At 41.1% G+C, this 12,558-nt stretch overlaps 2 protein-coding genes across 2 annotated transcripts; both read left to right on the plus strand.

Annotated features, from left to right (window-relative positions):
• The first annotated feature begins 1,000 nt into the window (after positions 1–1,000).
• On the plus strand, positions 1,001–4,203 carry LOC124218557 (uncharacterized). Its single transcript, XM_046625097.2, has 5 exons — positions 1,001–1,108; positions 1,188–1,310; positions 1,519–1,641; positions 2,197–2,463; positions 3,305–4,203. Exons 1-5 carry the CDS (start codon positions 1,012–1,014, stop codon positions 3,532–3,534), a joined length of 840 nt encoding a protein of 279 aa, XP_046481053.1. The 5' UTR covers positions 1,001–1,011; the 3' UTR covers positions 3,535–4,203.
• Positions 4,204–7,985: 3,782 nt separating this feature from the next.
• On the plus strand, positions 7,986–12,484 carry sstn (stepping stone). Its single transcript, XM_046624995.2, has 5 exons — positions 7,986–8,221; positions 8,389–8,669; positions 8,745–9,045; positions 9,186–10,833; positions 10,940–12,484. Exons 1-5 carry the CDS (start codon positions 8,218–8,220, stop codon positions 11,007–11,009), a joined length of 2,304 nt encoding a protein of 767 aa, XP_046480951.1. The 5' UTR covers positions 7,986–8,217; the 3' UTR covers positions 11,010–12,484.
• Positions 12,485–12,558: the final 74 nt, after the last annotated feature.

A 12,558-nucleotide genomic window follows, 5' to 3' on the forward strand; every position in this document is an offset into this window, starting at 1 on the left:
AGGAGGGGCCAACAACTCGAGGTTATCGGATAACCACGGACGCGTCTGTCGAAGGCAATAAATAGTTCTTGCCAGAGCGTGACTCTGCTTGATGAGGTCAAAAGTCGCCCCCTCCCCGTTCTCCCGTTACGCAACTCTCATTGATTCAATCGCCTTCGTCCACAATTATTACTGTCGTACAGAACAACCACCCCACCCCCCCCCCCCCCCCCCCCCGGCCGACGACAACCTTTTACTAGCCCTGCAGACGTCGTGCGCCATCATCGTCGAGAGATACGACGGGCCTGAGCTTCAGCTTGACGGACAGATTTATTTTTCAATTTCACACGTCAAGGAAATTCTCAGTAATTGAATTGATAGCGCGCTGCGAGCTGATACATTAATCCTTAGTCTGACCCTATTGTGACCGTATCGCGCTCACAAATTGTGGTGAAAAAAACAGAAGGAAAAAAGTTGATGTACACTGTTTAGGAAAATGAGTTGAGATTGTTGGTATGCAGGAACTATACTGAAGAAAAAATTAGGTGTGGACTTGTATAGAATATTTTTTCGTGTCTGTATACTAACGTATACTCATCGTCAATCCAACGCTATCTGTGGTTCAAGTTCAGAATTGACCATGAAAATTGTTCTATAGCAGTCCGAACCGACCAGTTTTGATCAATTTTTTACAGTGCATAATGGAAACGTTAGACCCAATAACATCTTCGAAGGATAACATGATCGAAAAATTCACTTACCATACCGCGCATCAGAACCACTTCTACCACTGCATAATATGCATTTGTTAGGTTCAGTATCCAATTAGCAGAATACCATTTTGTACTATTATTCTCACCCGGCATTCATCGGGCAATACAAAGCTTCGAAAATCAACATCAACCGCGGATCGATATTCGCAGCTGGCATGGGACAATGAATATACTGTGCAAGTCTATATACCCTGAGGTGATCCATCGAACATTTCCGACGAACTGCAATGCAGTTGTGCGCGAGTTTCTGCAATGCAATATGGCAAGTTCAGTGGTCGTGCTAATTTTTTGGAGCTTGTTGAGTCTTTCGCATGGCCCAGTATCCGTGTTGGCGCGGGACCAATTCATCATTAAAGGTATGACTTATTAGGTCAGGGTAGACCGGTTCCTCTTAAATTGAACAAGGTTCAGAAATAACGACTTCTGTTGCGATAGAAATGAAAATGGAGTGTCGTCGTCTGATATGCGGTGAAAAATCACGCTGTGTGTACAGAAGGAGTTGGTGCCGGTCACCACCCTGTCCCAGCATGGTGTTTTGCAGCAAGGAGGAAAACAGCCGTGAGCATAGAATTCGAAGTCGTGTAATCGGGTGGCAATTGAGCTGAAAATGCATGTCATGGAATGCTCGTTATCGTACATCAGAGTATGTGTGGTGTGAGAATAATGAGGAAATAACAAATCAATGTCCAAGTCAGCGAAACACTAATTCAATATCCCATTTCGTTTCCTTCGTTTTCTTTTTGATTTTTTTTTTTTCAACTCGCAGCTGTACGAACACCAAGCTCATGCAACAGTGTGAGATGCTCTCGAAGCTATCGTTGCAGTACGAGATACGTAAAAGACCAGAGGACAGGTCTCGACACAGACATTAGAGCCCGCTGTATCGCTGGTGAGCAATAAGTTGGTGTCAATAATTGATTATTAGCTCTCACGAGGCAGATACGCGACTTGTCAGTGCAACGTCCCTTCCTCCTTCGTCACCTCGTCATCACTCTCCAAGTACTTAGTTTCATCTCCAGATGGAAAGACCCCACCGTGAGCTTCTTTGGGGCTAATCTTGTTTGGTAAAGCGAATGATTATTCACGATTATTCATACGCTCTTATCGGGGTTAATGCGAAATCGTTACGAGGAGAGAAAAATACCCCCACAATATGAAATGGCAAACAATTATGACGCAAACTGTTTCAACCGCGCTCTAAAACCCGTGACTTTTAACGGTACAGCATACATCGAGACACACTTAGAAGTTACACTTGTATGCCAAGCTGTAATCACCGTCAGAAGCAGGATGTTGAAAAACAGTTGCGAAAGTGAATATCGAGCTAAAACAATTGCCAAGATACACTATCCCAACCGATTTAGCTTCTCTCGAGAAATCTGCCTGCGTCCATGTCCTGATTCCTGGAACTTCTTTACCCAGTGACGTCACGTTTCGATTGCAGGAAGTGAGTTGAAATACCAGGCCGCAAGTTGCGCTGGATTCAAATGCCCAGGTGTTCGTCTATCCTGCATACTTCGCGAGCCAAAATGCCGGGGGTTTCCCTGCCGCGTCCTTCAGGCCTGCATACCGGAAGACGAAGCGGTCCGGTTCCACGCGCAGTGCATCCTCATGAACTGCTCGTCCCCTGATCACTGTTTTCTTCGGCAACCGCAGGGCTGCACAGCTGTAAACGGATGCAGTCACGATGTAGCCTGTCTTCACAGGCTCGGTGAGTAGCAGACGACTAGTTTTTGCATTAGACACTCGCCTATTAATAGTTGCCACGTAAACCTATCCAGTGAATTTGTAACAAGGTCCCGCTACAGCTTCTATCATGTGGCCATTCTCAAATCCTTTCATCGAACTTGAGCACGTTCTATTTTACTTTTTCACCTTTACGACTGCTCACGCTTATAGATCCGATTATCTGATGACCCAAAATCGTTGCTTATTATATACTTTCGGAACATGGTGCAGGTTGTTTCCGTTCAGGATTATATCCGTGGACTATAAACTCATCATTTCTCGCCTACTAATACTCTTCATTCACAAAGCTTCACTATGTTCAGGGCACTTTGATGCTTTCATGCCTGTTAGAAATATCCCTATGTTTGCCTCCTGTGGACCAAAACCCTTGACTGATCGTAACTAACGTTGCCCTCAATCCACTCGTGGATCAGGTTACATATCTGAAAACTAATGAATTATCATCCATTCTTTCTGCTTCCCTATAAAAAAAAAATTCACCGTATTCCCAAAGATGTTCAAGAATGTTGTTCATTTCACTGAGAAACATACTTTAATTTTTCTTCACATACATTTTCTCTCTCCTTCTCCCCCTCAGCTTTCAATCTACTTAATTACTTACTCAGCATCTTCCTCGCATTACTGAAATTACTTTGAGCACTCACTCAAGTCTGTATAAAGATACCTTCACAATCTTTGAGTCAATAGATAAATGAAAGAGATTACACGTGTATAATGAAGAAATAAATGTCAGTCCATACCGCTCATTCTTACCGTATTCCCTGTCATCCGAAATAACTCTGCGATAATTCGGTTTGTATCAGGAGATAAATTCCTGCACCATGCATGTCGTGGTGTCGTGTGCACCGGAGGCTCGAAGTGCGAGCCCGTTTTCGAACCGTGCAGCACTGGAGGACACTCGTGCAACGCGCGACCCGGATGTCCATCTAAATTCGGGAATACCAGCATTGCTGGTCACCCGAGCGTACCGCCTAGGGTCACTCCAGGAATTCCGGGGATTCCCGAAGCTCGACAGATTCCTCAGTCTCCTTGATGCCACCAGCCACATACACGCAGAGGGATCGCAGACAAACGTACGACTATGCGGGGTGTCTACAGAACCTTGAAGACCTGGAATAAGCTTTGAATTTTTTTAGAGCCTTAAAAACCTGAATATAGCCTGGACTTTCAATCCTAACCTTGAGATTTTTCCGTTGTGTTATTTTTTGATACAATTTAGGTTGTCAAATCGATTACAGATCTGTAAATACGTTCAAAGCTGGTATAAAAAAAGGTGAATAAAACGTAAAAACAATGCATTTTACGGTAAAGAAGTTTCTGAGTCTGTTGCACCCCTTGTACAATATTTCTCTGTTTTACCTGTAAGGTGGCCGTTTTGACATGGTATTTTCTCTTTGTCACACACCGTAAATATTGGCAATGCAATGTAAGCATATCAGTTTTGAAAACTGATTCGTACTTGATTCTAATATGTCGTAATAGTATAAATTAGGGAAATGAAACTACATTATTTACGGATTCTATTCATCGTTAGCTATGTTATGTGATACGACTATAAATACTTGAAGCGACAAAAAAAAATTTTTAATGATCAGTAATAAAAATTGTTTAACACGAAAATTCTTCAATTCCTTGAATTATCAAATACAAACTCTATAGACACCCTGCTATAGTTATGTACTGTTAAGCGCTGAACAGGCAGTCTGTTCTCTGCACATTCGTGTATGATCGATGTGGGTGTAATAAAGTGTAAAATACGTGTACCTATTCTTCTAGTCGTATATTTTACACGATCACCTGTAATTGCAAACATAGACGTAATGTTTCACGTCAATTTACGGGAACAAGTCAGACCGTTCAGGCGACAAACGGAACGTACTGTGCCAATCAGATATCCAGCCGGCGTCGACAATCGCTATATAGTTACACTTCGTAAGCTAATTGCTCCAGTGAACCAGCCGAAGGTATAACAACCGGTTGGAAATTCCGATTGCTCACTGAGACGAAAGATCGAATCAAAGCATTTCCGGCATACGTTCGGAAAAGTAAAAGTGCAACACTCGGGTGATTCCCGCGGGTTACCATAATACTAGTTTCCGGTTTATCGAATGCTTTCCCGCAGCGCATATGTCGCGAGCAGAAGAACAAACAAACCGCTGGGGTATGGCAGACAAAAAAAATACCACTCCAGGGTCATGATCACAAAGACTTTTGCGGAAAGGAGGAAAAAAAGTATAAATCAAACAAGTGTATACAACAGATAATTACATCCTGTGTTTCTCGAGTGGATACCAATCCTCTGGGGTATATATAACTGGACATTTCATCGATGATCGATTATGATGTAATACTTGGCGTGTATTAAGTATGGTTATTGGTAAATATATTCAAAGCTGTGGGTGACGTGCGGTTCAAGGATCGTGCGCAACCAGTTTATTATCCCATCTTAATGTGTTCCCATGTACCAAAAGGAAATTAGGCATAGGTTATAAGACGATGTGAGCGTTGTTGGGAGACGCGGATGGGAATTTTGCAGGTAGATGTGGATCTGTTTTGTGTAATTTGCTTTCTCGCGAAAGGGGAGGATAGCATCTGCGTCTATAAAATAGCAGTACGGCATATAGTAACTGTGTTTGAAAAGATAGAGAGTTGTTGCTCAATGTAGGTACTATAGAGACTACCAATATACATGCTTTGGCACGCGCCAATGAGTCAGTATTCAAAAATGAAGCATGTTTTCGGTAACCTTTTATGGATTGCATCGCGCGTTTCTAGGCCGATGTTCTAGCCTGCACCCTGAATCAAGGTTATTGAGATTTACATCAATTTCACAGCATCCAACAGATCAGAAACTTTAGAATCTTGCTAAAATCATATCCAGCTGTGTTTACAAGCCTCGTGTCCTACGAGTTAGCAAAGTACTTTTACTGCTACCATCGTCAACTCAACTCGTTCCTTTGTTACTTTCTCCGCGATCTTTTCCTTTTTTTTTCGCAAAATTTCAAATCTGTGTCACTTAATGGTTGTATGCGCAGTGATTACCTTCAACGGAGTAACACTACCACGATCTACGGATATGGTAAATAACCGTAAGAAGGCCAAGGCCGGCCAGTCAACTTATAGAGCATGATTTTCAAATTACAGCAATTAAAAAAAGACGAAGACGTAAAACAGAAATCAAGCTTGAGGAATGTAAATTTTTTTTCACAGGTTCCGTGGAATTATGGAAAACGGTTGTACCGGATTTCAGCGGCCATTAAACATTGGTTTCGTCAGTAAGAGGATCCGGCAAACGTTTTTTTCTAATCTCCTTTTATTTATTTTCTTGTCGTCGTTTTATCCCTCTATTTTCCTTTGCACCTGCTCGGGAATCCGCAAAAGACTAGGTGTAACCGTTCAACAGCAATTTATGATTCGTGAGAGGTTTGAATAATGGATATTTAATTATGATTTACAAGTAAATATATTATTACTTTGACAAGCGGCCGACCATCGTAGATGATAAAAAATAACAAATTTACAGCCCGGTGACTAAGGCTGTTCTCAACTATTTATAGGATAAATTAGTAGATCGTCAATTACTAGTTTTTTGAATAAGAAAATTAAGACAAACTCATTATTTTACATGGATATATCAGCTTTCTCCGTTGTAAAACAATAACGGTAGTGAGCTCATACTTTCGCATCAATGACGAAGTACCATAAAATAGTAGTTATAGGTATATACATGCCTACTTTCAATCGAGATAGGGATATAACTATATACTACGTTAAATACGCTGAAATCATCAGTTGTAAAATACTCACAGAGGCACGGAAGATTAGAAACATTTTTTTCTCGGTAATTACATTTTATTCAGCGAAATCCGCCATTCTAACCGAATCTGATTCCCAATGAATATTTAATATATAATTTAAGCTTTCCTAAAAAATGATATTTCTACAGAAGTCTATGCTGTCCAATGCAGCAGTACCACTATAATTCTTTTACTGGCTTTGATTTGTGGCTCATTAGTACCATTCGAATTACAATATCCACAGAGCATTATTAACAACATTTACCCCTTATATGATCAATATTTCTCCTACTGATTTTAACGTAAAACTCCAAGACTAAATATTGCCCCCTAGAGTCTGTGCAACAGCGCAAGCAATGTACTTTTATTATCGTCACGACAATCTTACCAGCAGCTTCACCTGTGCCGAAACGTGTCGAATTAATTCGTTGTCATTATTGATCATCCTTCGGTACGCGATTCCCAATGAAGTAACAACATGGATCACTTCAGTTGTACGACTACTTACTATCGCTAGATAATGTATTTAGGTGTTGAAGATTCAGATTGTCCCGATCGTTCACACGGTCGCATTTTTTGTCTTCCACAAAAACAGTTGAAAATAATTTCATTGTCGCTATAGTTCATCTTATTGGCAAAACCATGCAATCTGGAACAGAGGAGATAAATAGTTCAGATTAAAAAATTTGTTATCGACCAACACCAAGATCATTAGACGATGATAAGACTTGGCTGCTCATAAGATAATGAAAAATATTGCGATCTACATTACCAACACTTGCTACACGGTCTACGTACTTGGAAAACGCATCATGCGATGAAAACGAGCAGACAAATATAGGAATTATGATTTTCCATTCCAGTTATTCGCAAAGTGATCGCCTACATTATCAACAAAATAAATATGAGAATTTGACTCCTTGCTACGATCTGTCATACGTTTGCTTATGACTGCAAGTCAATATGGGTCAACTATAGGTCCAATTTAGGTTAGTAAATGGAAAACACCTTGAGACAGTTTGAGAACAGCTTGAATTATTCAGTCTTCGAGAGCAGTCGACAAGTTTGGAGTTTGCTCCACCATTATCAATTTGTGACTATGTGTTTCAAACACCGAAGGCTTTGAATAAATCGACCGTTGACCGCTTTTGAAGCAACAGGGCAAAAACGATTGTTGAACAGGACTCGCTGACCACCATAATTCTCCAAAAACCTAAACACTAGATTCAGTTAATCCAGCATGTAGCTCAGTAATCAACTGGAAATTGTCAGGCCAAATTGAACTTGACCACGTACTTACATTCGGTCCAAATGGTACAATCATTGTACAATGACCAGTGAAAAGCGTCTCGAACAAAGTTTCAACATCGGTCATGTTTACGGTCGGCCATGTGCATACATTCACATACATTGTACAATGCATACCCATGAATGCACACTGACGCACTGTCGTGAATGAGAATCGAACTCGACGCCCAACCGATGTCATCGACGCGTCCTTTCCTGCGTCTGACGTTTAAAAGATAATCCTTTAACTTGTAAACAAACGTTTGAAATCAATCGCCGATATCGATCGATAATTATCGACAGAAAAGCTAACTCAGTGTTCAATACTGCGGGAGGAAATTTGTTCCAATGTAAGATCGAACAAAGTGTTTTTAATTGTACGTAACCAAACGCAACATAACCTAGCAACGTTCCGTTAATCGTTGGTATATTTCGCAAAGAAATTCGTCGAAATGATGGTCATGCTTTCACGATCAGTTGAAACGCTTGTGTGAAATAATACGCGCAATAGAATCATAACAACAATAAAGGGAGCAATAATAATAACAATGGGACGAAGAAAACCTCGCGTGTGACTCAATGGAAAAATGATGTAATCACGAGAAACGGGACGCTGCCGTTGTTACGATAATATGGGTGAGTACCGCAGTGACGGGCATAAGATAAAAACGGTTCTTCACAGCCAAAAAATTAGATTGTGAACTATTCGAGAAAAATATAACATTATGGAAAATTCGTTAAAAAATATTCAATCCGTACCATAGAGGTGTGTGTAGAAGTAAAACTGATTTGACCCTCTTCAGTTATGGCAGGGAATGAGAATGGGGCGGGACCGGCGACTGAGGAACCGCTGACATCAAGGCTACAGTGGCTGCAGCAGCGTCGTCAAGCTCTGCAAGAAAAGTTAATTCAAAAGAACAACGAACTCAAAAATATCTGTATAGACGAGGCTGAGTTAACCGGCATTCTACCGCCAGAAATACCACTAGAGCCTGGCGAAAGTCCCCCGAGTTTTCGGCGGAGAGTTGGCACTGCTTTTACCTATCCCCAAAATCTGATAAATAAACTCAAGACGACTGAAGCGGTGAGGCTTAGCAATAGTGAAAACCTTTCGTCGCTACCCTCACAGTATACTTATAATCATCGTATTTTTCGATAGGAGGAATCTGCGCTAGAATTGGAACGCCAAGTACAAGTTGGAATTGCCGAAGCTGCGTTGGGCATCTTCAATGATGCGGGGGAGAGCAAAGCTGTACGTCGCAAGCATAGGCTTGTCTATCAACAGAGTCAACGTCGTCTTCAGGAACTAGACGTGCGTCTCAATTTCGTCAGACAGGCTCATGGAAAAAGTCAGCGAGCTTCACAGGTTCCCCATGTTTCGTCGTACGCAACGCAACCCCACCCACAAAGAGATGGAAAGCATAGGATCAAAAAGCCTCGACCGCCATTAGAATCAACTGGTAAAATCGATGGCCCCTAATAAAATTCACTCAACCTTAGAGAGGCTGATTATAAAAGACCTAACTTCCAATTGATAATCAATTCATTAATGAGGTGAAAGAAAACTTTTTTTGAAATCATGATTCAAAATTACTTTCAGGTAGCGACAGATCATCGAAATCGGCCAGAGGCTTGCTTCAAGAAGGCGGGGTTAGTCTAAGCCCCTTAGGGCCAGAAAACAACTACAACACTTATCCAGGAACGGGATATCAGGAGCCAGAACACCTGCACTCGCCACTGACAACTGTCTACAATCAAAACCGAATGCCTCATCCGATAGCCACTGCCACAACTCGTCAGCAAAGTCCTAAGCTGCTTGTAGACAGCGACCTGAACGACAATCATAACGTGTATATACTCCCTGATCAATACCGAGCGAGAACCTATTCCCACGGAAGCGGAGGCTCGCGGAATCCGAATCACTACTTGGACGCGGAAAGAAATTATAGGCCCGTCCCCAACACGTACACAGAACAGGAGAGGCTGCTGCGTTATCGGCAATTGCAGCTTCAGCAGCAGCATCAACAACAGCAACAAATGTTGCAAAATCATCAGCAATACCCAGAGTACAAAATCCCCGACAATGAGATTTCACGGTTTCATTCCACCGGGCCGCAGTTCTATAATGAAATGGAGGGCAACGTTCGTCGTTACGTTCAAACACCCGACTATCAGCCAGGTTTCGGTAAGCAGCAACAACCCCAGCGGAGAGAAATGCGAGAAATGGTTGGTAACAGAGTTTCGTCGAGAACAAACGGGCCCCCGAATGACCCGCATCAGCCACCCGGGTACTGGATGCGGTACGAAGACGAGATAATTTGGTTCCCGGACGAGCAGCCGGTCGATAAATTCGGGAGCCTGGATCGCAGGAAGCGTCATAGTTCTCAGCACGCAAAAACTACGGGAGGGCCAAACAGTGCTGACCATCAAATTCGCTACCACACTGTGGCAGGGAGCAAGAGCACGTCGCTTCTACCGCGGCATAACGTTCCCCTGAATCCCCCACAGCCGGAACAAACGGCAACTCAACCCCCGAGCAGAATGCTACTCAGAACTCAATCTCTCGGGAGTGTGGAGACGTGGAATTCGGGACAGTCGCAAGACTCACAAGATAAGGACACCACTGACAACGCCAGCTCCAAGGGCAAGGAGAAAGGGTGGTACGAAACTTCTCTCGATTCCGGTTCCAGCCCCCCTGCCATGTCCGGCATCGTTCACCGCCCGTTGATCGGGGGTGCTCTAAAGACTAAGCCAATAGCCAGGGACGCGTCAGTGATTGAGGACCAAAAGCGAGTGCCGCAGAGTCGTTATCATCAGCCACAAAAGATTTTCGAAATACCAGCGGAATCGAAACTGCCAGATAACAACAACGAGCGGACCTTGGAATCGCCGAAAAATTGCACCGTAGTTCAGGCTGGAAAGTACCAACCGTACAGAGAGGTGACGAAACCCTTTGAAATGTCCGATTTCTACAAATACTCTACGAAGTATCGCAAACGAAACGAAAACGCCGCTACCATTCCGGCCGCGTCGCAAAGTTCAATTATTATCGGAAAAAATGCTACGATCGCCGCCAATACATCTAGTAGTTCAAAACTACCCCAAGATCCTAGGGTGAATATGATGATACAAATGAGTCAAGAACTGAGGCTGGAAAATCTAGAGGAAAGAACTGTGCCTAGTCCAGTTCAAAAAAGGATTTATCAACCCCTTCAGCGAATGACTTGTCAGCCGTACAACGCGCTGAGGTAGTTTTCAATAATATAGGATGAAGTAACTGACACCCTGCCAGATGTGCCGTGTCTTTGAAGCACTTTTTTCCCCTTTCAATAAATTACTCGTAATTAATTGCAGGCCGGAAGAAGGGGGCGAGGAGTGGTACGTTTCGGAAAAAGAAGCGGCATCAAGCGCAACGCTGGTTTAAAGCAGCGCGGAATTCAATGTCACAATGTCGAAGATACTTTGTGACAAAAAAGAAAAATTAACAGATCAGTTACTTTACTTTGAAAAGTAATTCGATAATTGGACATTGGATCAAATATCTGTTTCACAGTTTGAATTTTCGACTATTTTTGAACTGTATCAAAAACTTAAATGTAGAACAATAATGTATTGATAATAGCGTAGTTGACCTTCAACTAAAGTTCAACGATAAAGTTAACTGAAAGTACGAGTATGGTGCCTTTCACATTCACTTAAAGTGCCTTATGTTAGTTAGTATAAGTGAAATTTGCCTTTTTTTCAACCTTTCAGGCAGAAGTTACTGCCTATATTATGTGATTTCAAAAGGGAAACGATCAAAATGTACGTACATAAAAAATTTTGTTAGTACTTACATTATTTAGCAACAATCGGATATGAAAGAAGAAAACGAAAAAAAAAATAGAATGAGAAATGTTAGACTGTGACTAAAAGGGTATCATTGACTTGTCAAAAAAAGTAATAGGTGACTTTTTAATTTCGTTATACGTATGTATATATATATATAAGATTTAAAAAGTGTTCATTATTTAGTATTGGTTATTATCATTATCGGCTATTATGAACAGAAAAATGATACGAAATCATACAATCATACAATTGTAGGCACGTATCACGTGTATATTTATCATTGTGAAGATAGAAATTGTTATCACCACAGACGTGTAAATTGAATCCAAGTGCCTTTGTATACAATAACAACAATCAATAATAATATATTATTATAACTAAGAAAACGTTGTTGTGTATTTAAGAGCTAAAGACTACGTGTTGAAGGACGCGTATTACTTTTACAAATTGGTTCAAAAATGTCCGATATTTATTTAAATAAATACCCATTTTATATGAGTATATTATATATTATCTATGAAAATTGTAGGTGCAGGTATACATACACGTATACTTGGTATGACATATCGTTCATATCCTCACCTCGTCCCATCCGTTTTCATATTTTCCCGTTTTTGTGTTTGCAAAGTAATATATCAGGCAGCGCCAGTCCGCCTTATGCAATCATTATTCATTCTTCATAAAATTGTATTATTTTATTATTCAATATACAAATTATGTACACTAATTAATGTTTGAATTCGAATAACTGTTAGCCCTGATGCTATACTTATTTGTTACTCATAGAGATTCGCATTGGGTTTCGAGCGACGAATAAAAGTGCTAATAATTGTCTATCGCAGCTCGATTGAATAAATTGAAAAAAAAATTTTTTTTAAATTGTGTTAAAATAAGGACAGGAAAATATTAATGCTACAAGCGTACTTTTTGGATTTTTAAAATCAAAGAATTATCCTATCTACTGACAAGGGGCTAAATAGTAAACCGCCAATTAGATGGTCCAACATGTCTTGTTTGCTAAACTTTTCTTACGAAATTGCCATCGGTCGAGGTCATCTCAAGTGAAAAGTTTTGTAAAAAAACTTACACAATGTAACACAGGACTGACTTACCCAAGATCTTGAAGCCATCATCAACAATTA

This window comes from Neodiprion pinetum, chromosome 5 (assembly GCF_021155775.2).
Source record: "Neodiprion pinetum isolate iyNeoPine1 chromosome 5, iyNeoPine1.2, whole genome shotgun sequence".
NCBI lineage: Eukaryota > Metazoa > Arthropoda > Insecta > Hymenoptera > Diprionidae > Neodiprion > Neodiprion pinetum.

Excerpts from the sequence above, each read along its gene's own strand:
- LOC124218557 (XM_046625097.2), top strand. The coding sequence starts at position 1,012 with ATGGCAAGTTCAGTGGTCGTGCTAATTTTTTGGAGCTTGTTGAGTCTT. Across the intron at positions 1,642-2,196 it reads TAGAGCCCGCTGTATCGCTG|GAAGTGAGTTGAAATACCAG; the intron begins GTGAGCAATAAG and ends TTTCGATTGCAG. Across the intron at positions 2,464-3,304 it reads AGCCTGTCTTCACAGGCTCG|GAGATAAATTCCTGCACCAT; the intron begins GTGAGTAGCAGA and ends GGTTTGTATCAG.
- sstn (XM_046624995.2), top strand. Across the intron at positions 8,670-8,744 it reads AACTCAAGACGACTGAAGCG|GAGGAATCTGCGCTAGAATT; the intron begins GTGAGGCTTAGC and ends ATTTTTCGATAG. Across the intron at positions 9,046-9,185 it reads ACCGCCATTAGAATCAACTG|GTAGCGACAGATCATCGAAA; the intron begins GTAAAATCGATG and ends AATTACTTTCAG.